This window comes from Numenius arquata, chromosome 5 (genome assembly GCF_964106895.1).
Source record: "Numenius arquata chromosome 5, bNumArq3.hap1.1, whole genome shotgun sequence".
Classification (NCBI taxonomy): Eukaryota; Metazoa; Chordata; class Aves; order Charadriiformes; family Scolopacidae; genus Numenius; species Numenius arquata.
Window position 1 is genome coordinate 36,790,465 of NC_133580.1, and position 19,312 is coordinate 36,809,776.

Below are 19,312 nucleotides of genomic sequence, written 5' to 3' on the forward strand. Positions count from 1 at the left end.
AGGGGGATGCTCCCCGGCTCCCCACTCCCCGGCCAAGCGCTAAGCTGGGCTGGAGTGGGGCAGGACGGCATGCAGAACTGGGCTGGGCAAGGGAGGGCTGCATCTTCCCGCCACCCTGCAAGCAGGGACGTGCCACCGCAGCTGGGAGCCCGTGGGTTGGTTTGCTTTGGCACAGATCCCATATGGCGCCAGCTCATCTAAAAAAAAAAAAAAAAAAAAAAAAAAAGCGGCTTCCTTTCCTGCCCAGTGGCTATTCCCTTTTTGGAGCTGCTCATGCCAGGGGACTCCCAGTCTGGGAAAATTGCTGCGGTTTTCCATAGCAAGAGCAGAGCAAGTCCCATGTAAAGTCTGAAATTTTGCCCACTGTTAACACTGCCAAAACAGGAGAGAGGTGCGTTGGGCTGTGAGCATTGGGCTGTGAGCCTAATGGACAAGAAGTTTCGAGCATCTGCTTCCTGCCGAGTTTCCTGTGATTCACAGCTTGTAATTGTCCATGAACCCCCCTCACCAGCAACTGTCTTCACTGATCTTGTAGCGAAACTGCTAGGGGTTGCCCAACATGATTATTGCTGGAGGAGAAACTTGATGGTAGGGCCATGTTCTGGTGGTGCATTGACCTGCCCTATCCCAGCAGTTCCTCTGGTGGCAGAGGAGAGTTGTGTCCACACAAGTCAGCTAGCAGCATACTGAAACACCAGGGGGAATTCTTGACCAGCTGCTTTTGAGGGTGGGTTGGTGGTAACATCCCATGCCACATACTGGGTGCCACAGTGTGGCTGTGGCTACATCTTTGAATTATTCTGTGCCTCAGGTCCCCAGTCTGGCCTCATAAGGCAGCACCGAATCAAGAAAGAGGAGCAAAAGAGAAAGAAAGCAAAACAACCACAATCAGGGCTATTCTGGCCAGCTCTGAGCCGGCCCAGGGCTTAGTGCCTTTTGGAAGGAGTAGAGAAGCATATGAGCCCTTTATGAAAACCAGGACACCTGACACAGCCATGGGAAAAGAGCTCAGCCTTCTTTTTGTTGTTGTTTGGTTTTTTTTTTTTTCTCCATGATCACAGGGCTCGCTCAGGGATGCTGAAAAAAGAGTGCAAACCGCCAGGCCAGATCAGAGGGCAGGTGAGCATCTGCTGTTATGCCCATGTGCTGGCTGGGGAGCGTGTGCGAGTGTGGGGTGTGTGATATCACCACTTAAAAATGACTGCCCCTTGGCAGTTTCACCTCCTGAGTTCTTGCTTAAGGCCGCAGGCACCTGCAGCAGCACTTGGGAGATGGTCCTGCTGCTTCGTAACCACCCAGGGCGTTGCTGATGTCCCTGTCCCCCACATCCCCACCAAGGGACCCATCAACATCTTCCCACTCAACTTTCTGCCCCAGCTCGCCTTCGTCTGTTTGTGATGGAAACAAACCCAGCCACAAACCTCATCTGTCCCCTCACCTCCATCATGGTCTCTGCTGCAGATGACAGCAGTTTGAGTGCTCTGACTTGTACTGGGCAAAAGGAGACCAAGGATGGCCTGTTCGACCCCATGGGCAAGGGACAGGTTCAGCCGTCTGGCTTGAGCCTGAGGGTGCCACAGCACTGCCAGGGCATTGCCTTGCTGCAGGTTTGGTGCTTCCAGTAAAGGAGGGAGATGCAGGGAACTCAATTTACCAAGTTTAAGAATACAACTTGGCCAAGGGAAAGGTTTTGCCTTTCTAGAACTGCCTTTCCCTATCTATAAGTTATCCACGAACAAGGCAAAGCCACTTGTGTCAGCATGGCTATAAAAACCCAACCACCAAACCAACATCAGGAACCTAGCATTTCGGCTCCTTCAGAGCATCAGCAAAGCCTGAGTAAGGCAGCTCAATTAAGACATGAGCTTGCTCTGCCCCTGTACAAATGGCCAGAAGGAAGCTAAGTCATCCCCGACGTGAGCTAACTCACCTTTTGGGCATCTCGATGTGTGGGCAGAAGCTCACACTGGCCTGCAAGGTACCGCGGAGTCTTGTGGTACCGAGTGTGCACAGTTCTGTAAAGAAAACAACTCAGCATAAAGCAGCTTCTAAACATTTTTTCTGCCTAGCAGTTTTTATCCTGGTTTTCTAGCAGGAAAAGACTAGCAGGTTTTTCTGCCAAGGTGCAAGGAGCTAGTCAAAGATAAGGATGACCTGACTGCAGGTTTAAGGGAAAATGGTTTCTTATGTTGCCAACCCACTTGTGTTCTCTCTTTTCAGCTAGCTTGTCCCCAGAACGCCTTCCGCGGGACTGGGGGGGGCAGCACTAGCTGGTGGTACAAAGGGCAGGGCCTCCTCTATCGATCCAGTTTGAAATCATTAACTCACACAGTGAGGGTGAAGAGGCACAGAGGTACCCAGACCCTGCCAGCTCCACGCCACGCTCGCACAGCATCTCCCTTGCAGCCCGTGGGCAGTCTTGGGTACCACTCCTGTTTCCTCTCCTTACACCGGTGTTACCATAAACTGCGTACACACCAGCTACAAGACTCGGAGGGGAGCAAATCCAAACCTGCCCCTTACTCAGGTGATGATAGCCCCTGCCACCCCGCAGCCCCCCAAGGCTGCGTCCTGTGCTAGTAGTGCACCCTGCTCTCTGCTGCTTGACTAACTGCTCAGCTCAGAAACCCGAATTCCCTTCCACAGACCAAGATGACTCTTGGAGGGGCATTGTTTAAGAGAAAATATTTAATCAGAGAAGACAAAAGTTCACTTCTTATGTTTCAAGGAGCATCCCAAATTGTTCTAAGCCGCAGCAGCTGCATGTACAACTATCTCCACAAGTTCATCAAATGTCATTTGCCTTGATCCCCTGGCAAATAGGAATTGTTCTGCATTAGTAGGAGGTACGAATGACCAAGCCCTAGAAGGCAGGTTAGCATCATGGACGTATCCAGCTCAGGTCTTCAAGAAGGGCCAGGCTGGCAGAGAGATGAAAAGCCATCCTTGCAGGCTACACTGCACTCCACAGCTCTCAAGACATTTTCAATAACTATATAGACAGTATCGTAGCCATAGGGATGATGGGTGACCTCAGTTTTATAAATCTGTTAATTCCCCAAATGGGACAGCACCAGAGACCCGTTTGGAATGCAGGAAAAATTGCCACCCGCATTACCTCTGAAACTCAAAATTTAAAATCCGCAGCTTCCATCAAGTTGCATTTCTTCTTGTGTGGCAGGGAATATGCACTCCAGGCCCATCATGCCTGTCCCACCGAGTCACAGACAGGTCCAGCATTAAGTTTGAACCTTGTCTGTGTGTGTGCATCTCCCACCTTGTGCCCTGCCCCCGCTGAAGTGGGTAGGGAAATTAATTCAACACATTGAAATGCAAAAAGAATGTTATTTCTGGAGCCGTTGTCCCTGTCTGCAGGCAAGCCTGTGTGTGCAGACACAGGGCATCTGTGCTCTGGCTGCCCCAGACCGCGCTGCTTTGAGGTCGTGAAGAGCTCCATCAACGATGCTTGCACTGCTCCTGCCTTTAGTTACAAACGGCTTTCATAGCCATTAATAACTGGGAGACAGAAGCTGCAAGTTCCTTAATAAAGTTTATTTAATCATAACTATGCTTAGGAAAATACACTTGTAAGGGTTAATATAATGCAATTTAGTTTATACTACATTTTGAACAAAAGACTTCTTATACATGTTTCAGGTAAAAACAGGATGTATGATCTGGCTTATTTTAAATCTATAACAAACGTAGAAAAGACTATCATGCACTACAGTAGAGAGAGCATGAAAAAAAAAATTACCTTTGGTTTAATTCAGAGAATACAAGTATTGCACTGTAAAAGCATCAAACATGGTGCAACTAAACATCATAAACATGTTTCCATGCCAGCTTACAAAAGTTTGTTAGCTAATGTAATTTAAGAAGGGGAAAAACATATGTACACATAAAACAATTCCATTAGCTATTTGGATTCTGTTAATATTGTATGCACGCCACATATCTACACAACTGACATTCAAGAAAACTCTTGAATTTGATTTAATACCTTTCAGCTACATTAAATCTGTTGAAATCAATGACGTTACCATATCTTAACTGGCCTGTCAGTTGTTAAACATTCTTCTTCTTTAAACGACTAAAGTTCCAGTCTAGATCATCAAAATCCAGAAATAGCAATTACAATACCATGGATTATTAATGCCTAGCTACCCACTTCTAGATCGTTTCCCAGGGCAGTTACTTTGAGTGTATAGATTCATACAGCAAAAGCCCAAACACCATGTTGCTCAACGAAGGGCTGGCAGTGTACAGGTATCGTTGTGCTAATCCTTCCAGCTACCTATCAGAGGTTGAACACTCGTACAGGCATTATTGCCAAGAAACACAAAAATGCTAGCATTGGCAAAAACAACACAAAATAATTTAAGAATATTGAAAAAGAACAAAAAAACCACCCCAAAACACATTGTTTAAAGGTAGATACAGCAATGTAAGACCACCGTATATGGTGGGTTACCTGACCTGCACCCCCCTCTAATACTCAACACTAGAAATGTCTAACATTCTAGGTATACATAATGAATAACATCCTTGCTGCTTTACCGTAACATACTCCCAAACCATGGTCTTAACCAAGCAGAGAATTCCAACACAGTTCTGTGCCAATATTAGGTATTTCAGGACATTGCTGATGGGTCTCAGAAAGAAAGAATCAACCTTTCTTCCTCGTAATATGTTAATAATTTATTTTCAGTTTCTAATCTTGTGGTAAGAAACACTGCCGAACAGGAACCGACTGTTGTCTTCAAAGAGTTCTTCTCAGATTGAGCACTGAAACCTTGACCACTTCCCAGAGAACCACATCTTTTGTTATTATCTCATACAGAGAGATTTAAAGTCAGTCAACATCCTTACTTTCCTTTAAAAACAAACCAGAAAAATTATCATGCCAGTCCACAAATTTATTTATCCACATAGCTAAAGTCCTTGAAGTCTCTCACAAGATGGCAAAGGCTCTTCGCAAGGATATGAAGGGAGCTATAAAACCTCTACACAGTACTGGAATTCCCAGTATCTGCTCACATCGCTCAGAAATGGTGGCAACATTTATATATAGAGGAAACACTATTATGAAGAAAAAAAAAAATACATCTAAGACTATTACAACTGGTTGTTTAGGAAAACAGTTCAACTAGGTTTATTTTCTTAACGTTTAACATAAATATAGTTGCAACTTGATCTTCAGTTGACAATGATTGTCGCAGCCAAGGTAAGGATTGAACACTACCTAAACAAACAAAAACTCACTCTACATTATACAACTTATTTCTGCCAGGAGGGATGTCTTCCCTCTCAAATCTTTGGCCTCCTATTACCAGTCTCTCCCAAAAGCAGAAGCAATGTAGCATTGTTGCTCTCTATTCATTCAAGGCAGTGGGTTTGTTTGGAGAGGAGGATGATGTGGGGACACGCAGAGAACAGGGTTTATTCCAGAGCTTACATTGAGAGTCTTTGCCATGAAGTGCTCTTAAAATACTCTCTGAACTCCTTAACCCCACTCTCCAAATGACACCTGCATCTAAACTTGCCTCTTTGGAGTTGACAACCAGAGAAGCTGTCCCCAACTACTCCCACAGAAAAGATGGCTAATGACAGTCAGAAGAGTGCAGAGACGGGACTGGAGGGTTTTGCTTCGTCCCTGCTGGCTTGGATTTTGCTTACATTTTGCCACTGGTTTGCTCCAAGCAGTGAGTACGCAATCTCTCTTGTGTTTGTGTGTGCCAGACACTATATCTGTTTAGAATGAAGAACTCCTGGTATGACATGTAGACCTGAGATGACAATGTGATCACCCACATGTTTCTCTCTACATGGAAGCAGGATGATTTTATTAAACGGAACTTGAATGAATAAGGAGCAGGAATTCCTACAGGTTTTAATGCCAGGTTTGTTGCTTACCAGTTGGTGTATTTTTGTTTTTTTGGTGTGTGCGATGTTACTTTGATGAAACATACTTTTATCAGTGCTACTATTTTATTTTTAAGCTCATGAAGTTGGACTGCTGTCCACCACAGAAATGAAAAGGGGAAGGAGGGGAAAAAAAAAAATAAAAAAATCATCTGGACTTGCAGAATCTGCAGACCATTTCCATTGAGAGTAAGTATTTTCCTGTCTGGTGATTCCAAATTATAAATTAGAATTTATTACTCTGTATGTGTCTTCAAAATAGCAGAAGTGGCATTTCTACGACAAAAACATCCTATAAAATAGTGTTTTGAAATTGCATTGGTATCCTTTTGCTCAAGAACAATACAATTTTAAAGCCAGTCAAACTTATATAGCCAAGCACTTCCTAATTTCAGCAACTTCATGCACAACTAATAATACCCCAGGAAAACAAGAAAAATTTGCAGTAAAGAGCATCACAGAAAACTGTCACAGGAAACTGTCCCATGGTAAGCAACAAATCTGAACATTTCCAAATAAAAAAAAAAAAATTTACACAAACAAAACCAAACATGCATATATAAAGTGTACATGTACTGCACAAGCGCTATTCCTAAAAGATTAAACTGCATAGGTAAAAATCAAAAACAATGTGCAATATTTTAAGCCCTTAAAGCACAATCAAAATAAAAAACAAAACCAGAAATTAAAAATAACAAACTTGCTCCCCTACAACAAAGCCAATTATATATCATAGTCATTAAGATATTAATCAAGACAGAGGTTCTCCAATCAAAAGTTGGAAGGACTACTCCTAAATTTTGGCTCACCATTCATGCTTAGGGGATCTGAAATGTACGTTCACAATTATAATTATCTTAAACAGTTATGTTCATCACTAGCCAACTTTGATTTGTTTTACAAAGTGCTCTTTTATGTAATAGAAGCTATCTTCCTGGTAGAAAAACCATCAAATAGTTTAACACTTTGAACATCAAGACATATCAAGAAGAACTATTTAAAAAAAAAAAAAAAAAAAAGTGCGGGGGGAAGGAAGAGGGGAGAGAAAGAAGGAGTTGGCTGCTAGAACAAAAAGCAACTAATGCCAATGGCTCTAATAACATCCAACTTGTGTATTGGTAGCTACAGTCTTGTTCCTAAAAATTTATAAACAAATTGCATAAGCTAATAGACTAGAAGCTTACACTGACTTTACAGAACACAGCCTCATAAACCTTATCTGCCTTCTCTAATTAAGAGATCCAATAGTTAATGAGTTCACCGTTACATAAAAAGTCAAAAAATATTTTCAACTTAAAAAAAAAAAAAACCAAACCAAAAAACAAACCAATGCAGACACTAAAGCAAACCATGCTTAAAAAAAAAAAATCTACAATATCTGTACATAAACTGTATAAGATCTTACAAAAAAAAAAAAAAAGATTCCCCCAAACCACAGCTATTTCTACTCCTGCCCTTTTGTTGCCTTCTCCAGATAATACACATTGACTAAGTGGCGATTGAGGTGCTTGCTGTATTCGCCTTCCTTTTTAAATGAGCGGTCACAAAAAATACACACATAGTTCTCCCTGGCCACTGTGGTGTTTGCAGCTCCCTGTGAGGTCTTTGGACTTGTTTCCTCTTGTACGGAGCGAGTGCCATTTAACCCCGAGTCATCGCTTCCTTCTGATATGTTGTCACTTATGTCGCTGCCTTCGTGGCTGTGGATGCCCTCATCCTCATCCATTTCCTGAGATTCATTCACTGCTGTGTTATCTGGAGATGATAAGGCCAGAGCTACTTTAGGGCTTGGTGTACACCCTTCTGGGGGCGCAGGTGCCGGCATGGCATCTCCTGTTGGCTCTGTCGCTGGCAGGCACGTCTTAGTCAGGTCCATTGGGTCTGAGTTACTCACAGTTTCTGCCACACAGGTTTCCTCTGGCTCCTTCTCAGGCGCCAGATCTGGTACCGCATCCATGGGCACATCCAAGTTTTTTTCAGAAGACACTGCATGGGAAGATTCTTCAGAGCACGCGTCTTCCCCTCTGTCCACCTTTGTCTCTTCCTTTTCACCAACAGTGTCTTCGCTGTCTCCTGCCGCAGCAGGCATTTCTTGGTCCTCTACCTCAGCTTCTGTGTTTGCATCCTGAGCTGGCAGACAAGGCTGCCCTGCATCTTGTACGCAGCTTCCTTTGGGATCGGTGCTCTGGCCCTTGAGAGCATGGCCACCATCGCTGCTTAATGCCGCTGTGTCAGTGGGATCTTGCTCCTTCTGGTCGCTGCCCTCAGTGTCAGGCTTCCCACATCCATCCTCTTCCGTGACAGAAGACTCGTCTGGCATCTCCTCATCCTCGATCTTCTCTTGATCGAGTTTACCACTTTTCTTACCGTGCTTATTTTTCAGAGCTTTCTTTTTTCTGTTTTTCTTGAGGCAAGAGTTTTGCTTTTTAGGCTCCTCCTCCTCTGGTACAACATCACTCTTCTGAGCTTCCTGGCAGTCTCTGGCTTTAGTTTCCACTTTCTTTTTCTTTTTCGTTACTGCAGAGATATCATTTGCAGGCTCTTCCTTTGAGGAAGTTACCTCAGCCTCTGCTTTTCTTTTGATCTTCTTGGTTTTACATGTTTTCTCAGTATTTTTCTCAGTTTTAATATCCACCTCCTTGTTTTCTGAAGCTGATTTCCGACTTCTGGTTGTCACCTGGCCTGCAGAAACATTGCTTGTTGGCTTCTTTTCCTTTGCCAAATTATCTTTTTTCTCCACTTTCACAATTTTCTCAGTTTTCTTTGCAGCTGAATCCCCTTTTGTTTGTTCTTTCTCCGCTTTGTCATTAACGCTTTCAGAAAAGTCAGCTTCACTCTTTTTCGTCCGTAGCTTCACCTTTGAAACATCCATGGTGATGTCAGAACAATCAGGATGCCTGGATTTGATGTGATACTGCAGGTTACATTTTTTAGACGCTGCGTAATCACAAACAGGACAGAGGAACTGGCGCGGATTGACGTGGAGCTCAACGTGCTTTTTGAAATTGCTGCGGTCAGCTGTTTTGTAGTCACAGTGTGGGCAAGTCAGAGGCTTCGGCCCATTGTGAACCTGCCTTGCGTGACGAGTTACTTCATGCTGGTTTGAGGCCACATAGCTGCACTGATCACATTTGAATGGCTTCTCACCTAAGGAAGGAAGTGCGGAAGGGAATGATGGTGATTATTAAGCACGGGGGGTCAGGGGGGAGGAAATCACTTCCCGCTAATACAGATACAGAAATATGAAACTCAAAAATAAAAAGGAAAAATTATCCATGCGCCTTTAAAATTAAGTAAAATCAACATAAGAAATCCACAAGTCACAAACACATTCACAAGACACCAAGAACAAAATACAAAAAAGAGAGAAGGGGCGAGGGTTGGGAGGAAGGGGATCCAAAACCAAACAAGCAGTAACAACGTCACAGGTTCTGGCTATGCATACATACCGGCAGAGATCTCTCTACAGTAATATTAGCAAATGGAATCCATACCCAACTGGTCCATTGAATGCATTGTAGAAAAATGGAAACGTTAACATTTGATGAATAGCAGTTTCAGACAAACGTTTCAAAAAGTCCAACTTTACACAGATTTAGCATACTTCCATGTTTGCATTGAAAAGGAAACAAGGAGGGAAAAAGCCAGCAAAACCCAAAGCGCGTGAAAGGGTCACGCTGCTCAGATGATCTTTACCTCTCATAATACAGTTCACTGTTATGGTGTCTCAAACACATGACATACTGGCTGCAGGTTACTCTTGCCAAGCCAACCAGCTGCAGTCCAAAGCCATACTGAAATCTGCGTTTACAGTTTTGCAAGGACTCTTGCAGAAGTGTTCCTGAAACGTTCTGCTTTAGTGCATGCTGCTACAGCAGAAGTGGCTTTCCATTTACACATCAAAGCAAATAGGAAAAACACTTCTAGCGCAACAGCTCAAGTCCAGAAATACTTCAAGGACATCTGTGCATGTGCAAATTCAGCTGAGGAATTTAGGATGCTCCTGAGCTCTGAACCAGCATCTCAAAACTAACCTGCAAGACTAACGCGTGCCACTTCCTAAGTATGTTGAAAATCCACTCCAGCCCCTTCTGGTCAGGGTACAACAGCACTTTTCCCCATCCCTGCCCATATTCACACTGCCCCCCTGCAGCATGACTCAGGAGCCCAGAGCAGCCTGCACTGAAGATGAAGCCACTGTGACTGCGGTGATGTGCAACGTCCTCACAAACTTTATAAATGGCTGTGCTGCCTCCCTGGCAGGAAGGATGGGGACACTTGAAGAGTCTAGATCATTTCATGTCTGTCTGCAAGATCTTTTTATTATTTAAAGAAGGGTTGCTTTGACTCCCTATCGTCTTCAGCCTATCTTCTTTCCTTCTTTCCTTTTTCCCCCCCCTCACCTCCTGGTGACATTTCCCACACATTTAAGCTTGGTGTGCTTCACTGGTCATCCTTCTCGCAAGTATGGATTTTTATTGCCTACACTTCAAGGCACTGTTCCATGTTACATAGAACGGCCTCTCTCTTACATGCACTTGAACAAGCAAGAGTTCTCAGAGGTGGCTGCAACAGGGTAACTCAAAGGTTATAGGTGCAGAGTTTGTGTTCATCACCACCTCTAAATACAGGGGTTTTGTTGCACAAGTGGAAAGGACACATATCAAGATGGCTAACAACACAGCTGCAGTTGTGAAGTTGGCTCTAAACCATTGTTGTTCACTGTCTGACATTTGAAGAAAGCTCCAGCACCAGTTTGCCTTAAAAGGCCAGCCTGTGAACTGCAGGAGTCCAGAAATTGCCACAGAAAAGGTTCAGCTGCCTGGGCAATGTGGCAAGACACGCAATAGAAGTTATGAGAGCTATTAATAAAACACCCCTGATAGCAAGAGTCCCATGTGCACTCCCACTTCTGTCAGCACAGCCCACACTCTCCCTTCCCAGACCTTTTAGGGCCAAGGACAGACCCCACTCCTCACCTCCCTTGGATTTGAGGCTTCCTTGCACAGACAAGGGGAGAGTTAAGGTGTTCATGAAATGGCTTCCAGGCTCAGTACTGACCAAACCATTTACAAATCTGCATTTAGCCCAGAGATTCAGTCAAAAACTATTTTTGTTTGTGGAAGCGGAATATTTAATTCACAAAATTCTCAAAACAAAATACTGGCATGTCATTTTAAAGCTGGCTATTTTTAATGGGCCCAAACCCCCCTCCGCTACAGTTAAAACTGCTTGCTTTCTGGTTTCACTTAGAAGACTCATCTATTGAAACGGAAAGAACTACTGTTCAGTAGACTTCCACTAGTGTTTGCTAGGATTAGGAATTCATCTAGGTCTGGTCAATTCAGATATCAGCAAACCAAAAGCACAGGCTGAGACCGACCTGAGCTCCTCCAGGAGGGTCACAAAGGACAGCTGCACTTGCGTCTAGCATGTCTATGCTGTTACCACTGACAAACATGCTATTAATTCATTCAAAAAGAGATTCGCAAGAGAAAGAGAGCAGGATATGTTTGTAACACCACAGCTTATGGCCAGTTAACGGGAAATACAGGCTAGTGAAAATTGCTGATTTGGCTTCCAGTGCCACAAGACTGAGTTGCTTGTGAACACCCTCTGAGTTTGCTCTTCTCTCCTCTGTCTCCTTGCCACAAGCAGACACTATATTGCATCTTTCTGTAATAATAAGCAAAAGCTACGTTTCCCTTGGAACCCCTGGATGAGATAAGATCACAGACATTACAGGGAAGACTCTGAGCTGCTCAGAATTTTTCCAGCTTCATTGATTTGAACTGAGTTATGGCAGCAGGCAGAAGACAAGAATCTGCTCCTGTATCATCACAACATTGTATTTGCTACTACATCCCAAGGACTACTAGAGCAGCCCTGTGAACCCCAGAATACAACTTGAGAGTAAAAGGGCAAGAAAAAGATATATTCCCCTGTTATCACTTTCATTAATGACACTTAGCAGGTAAAGACAACCTGTTAAAACAGGAGCTCAGGCTGTACTGGATGAGATGACATCTCACACAGAACTGGGCAGCCTGCAATAAGTGGCCCTGCTTGAGCAGGAGGGCTGAAACTGATGACCTCCAAAGGTCCCTTCCAACCTCAACTATGCTGTGATTCTGTGAACCACCCCCTTTTCCTCAGTCATGCTGCTCTTGCCCCTTACCAACCTGAGTGGGTGCGCATGTGCCTGGTTAAATGGGTCTTCTGAGAGCTGGAATAAGGACACATAGCACATTGATAGGGTCGCTCTCCTGCAAAAACAAACAGCAAATTAGTTACTGAAACACAGCTGGTTCCCAAACTTGGTTATGGAGCCATACATATGAGGCTGTCATGGATCCCCGAGTTGTATTTGAGGGCACGTTATCTCTCAGCAAATGAACACAGTGAGAAGCATATGCCTGAGCTGGACCACTGCAACGTCATGCCTTATGAATGCGGGTGTTGAAGGGGCAGAATATAAAGAGGCACATCCTCATGTCCATCTGGGGTCAGACGGTAACCTCAGGCAAAAAGATGACGGCCACCTTTAGGAAGCCCTAAGACACCAGAGCCAACCTTCCTACAGCATTTTTCTCCCAGCACCCACAAGATGCACAAAAGATACAGACCCTATAAGAAACCAGGTATGTTCTTGCTTTACTTAACACCTTACCTGAAGCCTCCATGTTTAATTTGGATTAAGATGGGGAACAACCATCCATTTAGCTTGGACCTGCATTTGCCAGACCACAAGCACCGATAGAGACTGGGTCTCTAGTTCCAAAGTTTTATTGGCAGCATGAAACTAGCTTGGAGCATGGAAAAGCATGATGCCCTGCTCAGTGAAACCACACTGCTAGCAAAAGCTCAAGTGTAGCAGCAACATTTATTTTGAAGACTCAAATCTCTCTGCCTGCAGAGTTATTCCTTCTGGAGAACTAATGGAAACTAACCTGTGATAAATTAGGTCTCCACAAGGGACAGTTAGCTTGTGTAACTATCAGTACAACAATACTTGAAAATCCTTTTCATGTGAAGACAAGCCTCAAATAAAGGCAGTTAGTTTTAGAATTCATGTCTGTTAGGCAGGTCCAGATAAGTACCAGGGGTGTTTCCCCCAAACTGCTAGCAGAGCTGAAAGATCTAGACTGCCTTGTCTCCACTATAAGTTGTAAAAGCACTTTTTAGTCTTGGGTAGATACTCACAACAGAAGAGGGGAGTGAAGGTGGGAAGAGAAAAGTAAGTTATTTGGCTGTAGTATTTATTCAAGTCATAGTCAGATCAACATTACGCTTTGCATTTTGCTACATCAGCTGAAGCATACATCCAAGGTGCTCTCCAAGTCACTGAGACCTGGACGTCAGCAAAAGCCCTGCATACAGGCTATTTGTTCACTTTCAGAGGCACAGCTCTATCTTCAGCAGCAAAGACCTTCACCTGCCAGTATGTGATGAGAGGCTCCAGTGCAGGCCTTTGCCGAAATAGTAGTCTTTGTAATGCAGACTAAACCACATTTCTTCCTCCTATCAAACATTTAGACTATCGTTCTTGATTAGATCAGCAGTTTAAAGGTAAATTCACCCTAACAACCATACCCCCCCTTTCCAGCTAAAACAAGGTAGGAGATTGGTGCAATACACACAATAAGATTAAGTCATGTACAAGGGAGGGGTAGGCCTTTTGTTATAAAGAAACGGGTTTGTTCTTAAATGACTCCTTACAATCTGAAAATGTGGCCAAAGGTCCTGGAATTTTCAGTCATGTCTTCTTCCCATTACCTGAAATTTCATATATTTAAAGTTACCTACAACATTAAGACTGTGGAAAAGGCGTTCTTCTAGGTATTTTATATAGGGTACAGCAACAAAACATACTAGATTTAAAGTATCATGAACGCAACTAGTTTAAAATGTGCTATTGCTACTTGAGAATTAAATGCCTGGCTACATTGTAAGGGCTGTTTTATAAAATGCTATTTATCCCCCAAAGGATTTTTATTGTAATTTTACAGACTCATTATATGCAAACAAGCCATCAAAAAGAACCCTCTCCACAAGACACTTAAAGAACAAGCCCCAAACTAGCAAAAGCTTAAGCCAGCATTTAACTCTATGTAAATGAACAGGCAGACTGACATCTGTGAATGAGTTTAGGATCATCTCTTTACAAAGGTTTTTTTTGTAATGCTATTAGAAGTTCTGTCTGCTTGAAACTAAACTGCTTCCATCAAACTTTCAAAACAGTGGCAAGCAAGCAAGACGCCCGGTGACAACCAAAATAAAATAATAAAAAAAAGACAGCCCAAAGTTAGGGACTAAACACTGGGACTGCCTGAGATAGATGTCTTATCCACGTAGCCCTGCAGACGATTTTCATTTAAGTTTTCTAGAAATTGCTTCTAACAAGTAAAATGAAAAAAAAATGAGAACAATACTGCACTGTCTCGCAGGTAGTACTGTTCAGGATCAGCAGTGTGGATAGTTGATGGGATAAATCAAGTCAAAACTTGGTCTAACACGCCTAATGAACACAAACCAATCCAGGTTGATCTGTCCCTGACACAATGGTTCCTTTCTGCCCCACCAGCAAAGGAAGGGAAGGGCCTGAACACCTCCCACCTCCCCCCTGCTGGGCAGCAGACAGGCTCCTCCAGATGCAGCTCTCCCAGCTGACAAGCTGACGACCACCTGCAGGGTCCTTAGACCATCCCTCTGCCAGAGGTCCCCCATATGTGTCAGCACCCTGCCACAGGAGCACTGTCATAAGCTGCAAGGTATCTTCCCGTACAGGGCGGGTTCATGGACACCTGCTTTCCAACATGGACGCAAGCAATAGGCAAGCAGATAACCTCTGCCTGCCTTCCCGCTGTCCCCAAACATGCCCAGGATCAGTATCTCTCCCACCATGCAAGGTATGAGCGGGCAGCCCCCTTCCCCGCTCACGGCCGCGTGCTCTGGCATTTTTATGTGCCCTTAGTAAGTCGATTCAGTTCACTAACCTGCAGAAAACCAACCCGGGGAAGAGGAAAATAATATTTTACTGCCATTTTAGTGAGCTGAATGAACCGGTCCCAGGACGGAGAGAAAACTGAGACTGCCTTTCTCCAGCAGCAGCAGCAGCGCATTTGATCCTGCGAAAACTGCACTCTGTACAGAGTCGGTGTTTCAGAAAACTGGATGGCTCAAGCACAGCAGAATCCAATTATCTGCAAGGAGGCACTTTCCCACACAGAAAAAAAGCAGGTGAAGTACAAAAAATAGGAGAGAGAAAAAAGTGTCTATCCAAAAACTATTTAACCTATTATTAACCTATGTTAACCTATCCAAAAACTATTTAACCTCAGGAAACTAAATAAACAAACAATTGCATCTTTCTTCTTAATATTCTGAACCCATAAAATAGGAAGAAAATGCAGTATGTATGTGTATCCCTCTCCTCTTTTTTCAACAAATACTTTACTGAAAGTTTTAAATGAAAACTATAATCCAAAGATATTTTAGTATTACTCTGAGAGTTTTTATTAAATTCAGTGCTGTTATGTTAACAGTCTGCAAACACTTTTGACTACAAAATGTGGGCGTTTTTTCTGGTGGTTTTTTTTTTTTTTAGGGGGTGGGTTGTTTATTTCTTGGGGGAGACTTTTTGTGCGTCCTGGTCTTGTTTGTGTTTTTTAAGGCAATTGATTACACATTAATACCAGCAGAAACGTTTAGCCTGGTGTATAAATACACCTGCCTGTAGCTTTTTCATTCTTCTAATTCTCTTCCTGTAGATTTAACACTCTCCCCCACAAAATCAGTGTTACTGGAAACAAGACACATTCCTAAATGAGTCTACTAAGATATCCGAAAGATTTTTACCAAGTGAGAACTGGCTGAAAAAATCTTAAATTTTAGGTAAAAGCTAGCAATGAAACAACTACCAAGGTGGACTAAAAAATGCTTAAGTTATAATCATTCATTGCAGCTTAATTAAACTAATGAAAAGACATGGCAAACCTAAGAGCCAGAAACCTTGATTGCGCCACTATTTTTAAAGGAGAAAAGAGGAACTGGACAATACCCTACATAGTTTAACATAGAATCATAACATGCTTGATTTTTTAAACTTTGATACAGTTCACTGGTAAATTGGTCAAACGCAGCGACAACTGAGCGCTTCCTCAGCAAACATGCTTTAGTGGTTACCTCCTGTAAAACTCAACAAAAGCTTTCAGAGATCAGAGCGGGGACCTGATGTCATGTACGAACACGAGCAGGGATGAATTTTAAGTCAAGACAAATGTAAAACAGACAGGCACCACAGCATGGGCTCACATTTGGCCATGAGTTCCCCAGATGATTTATTTCGTTTTCTCCTATTATTTTGTCATTTTTACCTGGTCCCTTTCCTGTTATCTCCCACGATTCACACAGAGAAAACAAACTGAAGTATAAACCACACCATTTTCCTACCACCTCTCACAATAATCTTTGTTTACATGTTTGGGGGAAAAAAAAAAAAAAAAATTTCGACAGGATTGATTTTTAAACTGATGGTATTCTCTGAACAACAACAGCACGTGGCTATTGTTAGGAGAAGAGTATGTCTTAACGCACTAAAAATCCCAGCAGACCCTCCCAAGCCAGTCAATGCAGATCCTAAAGCCTGCTGAGGAACACACCAACTTCTGCACACTTGAGCTCAAGCCCAGCCCCGAGGCCGCCCCAGTCCAGCCCTCCCCTTCCAGACAGCTGCAGACAACTGAACTGAAGCCTCCAAATCATTCCTGTCACTGCTGTGACAAAACATTGACTTCAAAGGAGAAATTCCCCAGCGTTTTGCTCAGCCAGCGTAGCCTACAATAAAGGGGAACCGAGTCAGGTCAGCACAGTAGAAGACGGTTAGCGAGCCAGCCCTCTCCTCAGAAAAGCCCTGACAAGGGGGAAATAAAAGCTTCTGAGAAGCTGCAGGGAAGGTCTGAACCGCCCTCCTGCTTCCACAAAAGGGATCAGGAGGCAAAGCAACTGTACCTCCCTGCCTACAGAGGCGAGGCGCCTGCTGCCTCCCCTTGCTGGTTTTGGCCTTGGGCTGGAAAGGAGCCTCCAGTTTGGGAACGCTTCAGGACTCCCCATGGGAGAGGCTGGCGAGGCTCCGATACAAAGCAAGGCGTTTCCTAAACCACCTGCAGCCCCAGCTCCCAGCACGGCAGCGACACCAAAGGTCCTCCGATTCCACTTGGTATAAACCAGAGTAGAAAGGGGTCTCACACTTTTCCTTGAGATTACAAACACCAGCCTTAGGAGAACACAGGAATTCAGGCCAGAGATTCCCTCAAGGGCTTCCTACAGGCCAACAGGAGTATGTGGCTACTTCTGGCTACTGCAGACCTTAGAAAAGATGAGGCCCCTGTACATTAAGAGGAATTCATTCCCTAGAAATAAATACTTAAAGGGTGGCCATCAAGAGGATGGGGCCAGTCTTTCTTCAGTGGTGCCCAGCGACAGGACAAGAGGTAACGGGCACAAACTTGAACGTAGGAAGTTCCATCTAAACAGGAGGAGCTTCTTTTACTCTGAGGGTGGCAGAGCACTGCAACAGGCTGCCCAGGGAGGTGGTGAAGTCTCCGTCTCTGGAGACGTTCAAAACCCGTCTGGACATGTTCCTGTGCAACCTGCTCTAGGTGGACCTGCTTTGGCAGGGGGTTGGACTAGGTGATCTCCAGAGGTCCCTTCCAACCCCATATCATTCTGTGGTTCTGTGAACACTACTCTTATTCTGACTTGGCAGATGCTGGAGGGCTCCTTCACATGTGTATATCAGCTTGCTTTTCTCTATAATTACTTAGTCAAGTTTCAGCTCAGTCTGAACATACCATTTTCAAAATTACCTATGGGATTTAGGCACCTTTCCCTGACAATCATCACAGGCACACTTTGCCATGCCCTCTTCAAAAAATTAGCCTAAAATTACTAAACAGGATGCTCTTTGTCTCCTATTAGACCCCTGACATTGGGATTTTCTCAGTCCTTTAGGACTGTAGACTGGAGCTCAAACCAAATCCACACTTTCATGAGGCTACAACCTGGTAGCACTGAGGCGAGAGCGCAGAGCTTTGTCAGTGTGGAACGGACTTTGCAAATAGGAGACTCTCGGCTTGATTCATTCATCACAGTTTCCCAGTACTCTTACCACACTTAAATCAAAAAAGATGAAAGACTTACCTGTGTGAGTTCGAATATGTTGAATATAATTGTTCTTCCTGTCTGAAAAATAGGAGCATTGTGAGCAGGTATACACTTTCCTGGGAAAATGATTTCTTAGGTGTTTCTTCCAGTGATATTCACTGACAGTAGTATAAGTGCATATGGTACACTTGTAGACTCTCTCATTTTCCCCTGCTTTGTTGTGGTGCTTCAAGTGAGCCAGATAGTGATCATATCTGTTAGTGTTATAGCCACAACGATCGCAACGGATTGGGCCCTTAGAGAAATCCACCTCTTCTGCGGTGCAAGAATCAGACTCCTTCACCTGGGCTTGCTTTTCTGCATTTTCTTCCACAAAGAATTTCTTAGCACTGTGAACCCTGATATGATGCACGAACTCCTCTTCAGACTCTGCCTCATACTGGCAAGGCTTACAACGGAACGGCTTGCTCTTCAAGCTCTTACACTTGTCCTCTGTGCTTTCTGGAGTACCCGGTGCTTCCAATGAGACATCTTTGTCCACGCTGGGAGTCTTAGGAGGGGGGCAAGCAGCTGCACCTTGGGTTTCCGCACTAGGAACTTCAAGAGGGCTTAATTCCACATTTTCAGGTGCCTCACGGTCACTCTCTGCAGCCTGGGTATCTTCCATACCCTCTCCATCGCTGTCTGAGAAGTTGCTGTCCCCCACCGTTGTCAGTTCTGCCATTTGCCTCTCTTCTCCAACCAGGTAATCGCAGCAGTTGCCATTAACTTCTCCCGTCAAGGCCACATTGGCCAACATAATGAGCTGAGGAGCTGCCAGCTCCGCTTTAGAAAGGTCATGTAAGTCATACATGTCGTTGGACAACGCCATACCGATATTGGCACTGCCAGGAAAGAGGCTGTTCCCACCGGACTGTCCCAGCACTTGGGTTGCCATGGCAGTAATTCTGTCGGGACAGAAAAGGAACACCTGTGAACACCCAAACTACGGAACAGCCTCCTCCGCCTCCTGCTGTCCAAGCAGCCCCCCAGGTGACACCAGAGGATCAAACCCCTTCAAGAGGCAGAACCGGGGGCGAGAGGCCTCCCCGCTACCACAGACCACGCTCGGGGTGCGGCCGGGGGGGTTCCAGACCCCCTCCCAAAGAGCTACATGGGGTGCAGGATCCCACAGTGAGGCGGCTGGGCGGAGGGGGGCACCGACAGCGGGGTCCCACGTCCT

At 44.4% G+C, this 19,312-nt stretch overlaps 1 protein-coding gene across 1 annotated transcript; it reads right to left on the reverse strand.

The window, feature by feature from the left end:
* Positions 1-3,545: 3,545 nt before the first annotated feature.
* On the reverse strand, positions 3,546-19,031 carry REST (RE1 silencing transcription factor). Its single transcript, XM_074147487.1, has 3 exons — positions 18,127-19,031; positions 12,108-12,191; positions 3,546-9,072 (listed from the first exon to the last, which is right to left on the reverse strand). Exons 1-3 carry the CDS (start codon positions 19,025-19,027, stop codon positions 7,370-7,372), a joined length of 2,688 nt encoding a protein of 895 aa, XP_074003588.1. The 5' UTR covers positions 19,028-19,031; the 3' UTR covers positions 3,546-7,369.
* Positions 19,032-19,312: the final 281 nt, after the last annotated feature.

Excerpts from the sequence above, each read along its gene's own strand:
- REST (XM_074147487.1), bottom strand. The coding sequence starts at position 19,027 with ATGGCAACCCAAGTGCTGGGACAGTCCGGTGGGAACAGCCTCTTTCCT. Across the intron at positions 12,192-18,126 it reads ACATATTCGAACTCACACAG|GAGAGCGACCCTATCAATGT; the intron begins GTAAGTCTTTCA and ends TTGTTTTTGCAG. Across the intron at positions 9,073-12,107 it reads GCACATGCGCACCCACTCAG|GTGAGAAGCCATTCAAATGT; the intron begins GTTGGTAAGGGG and ends TTCCTTCCTTAG.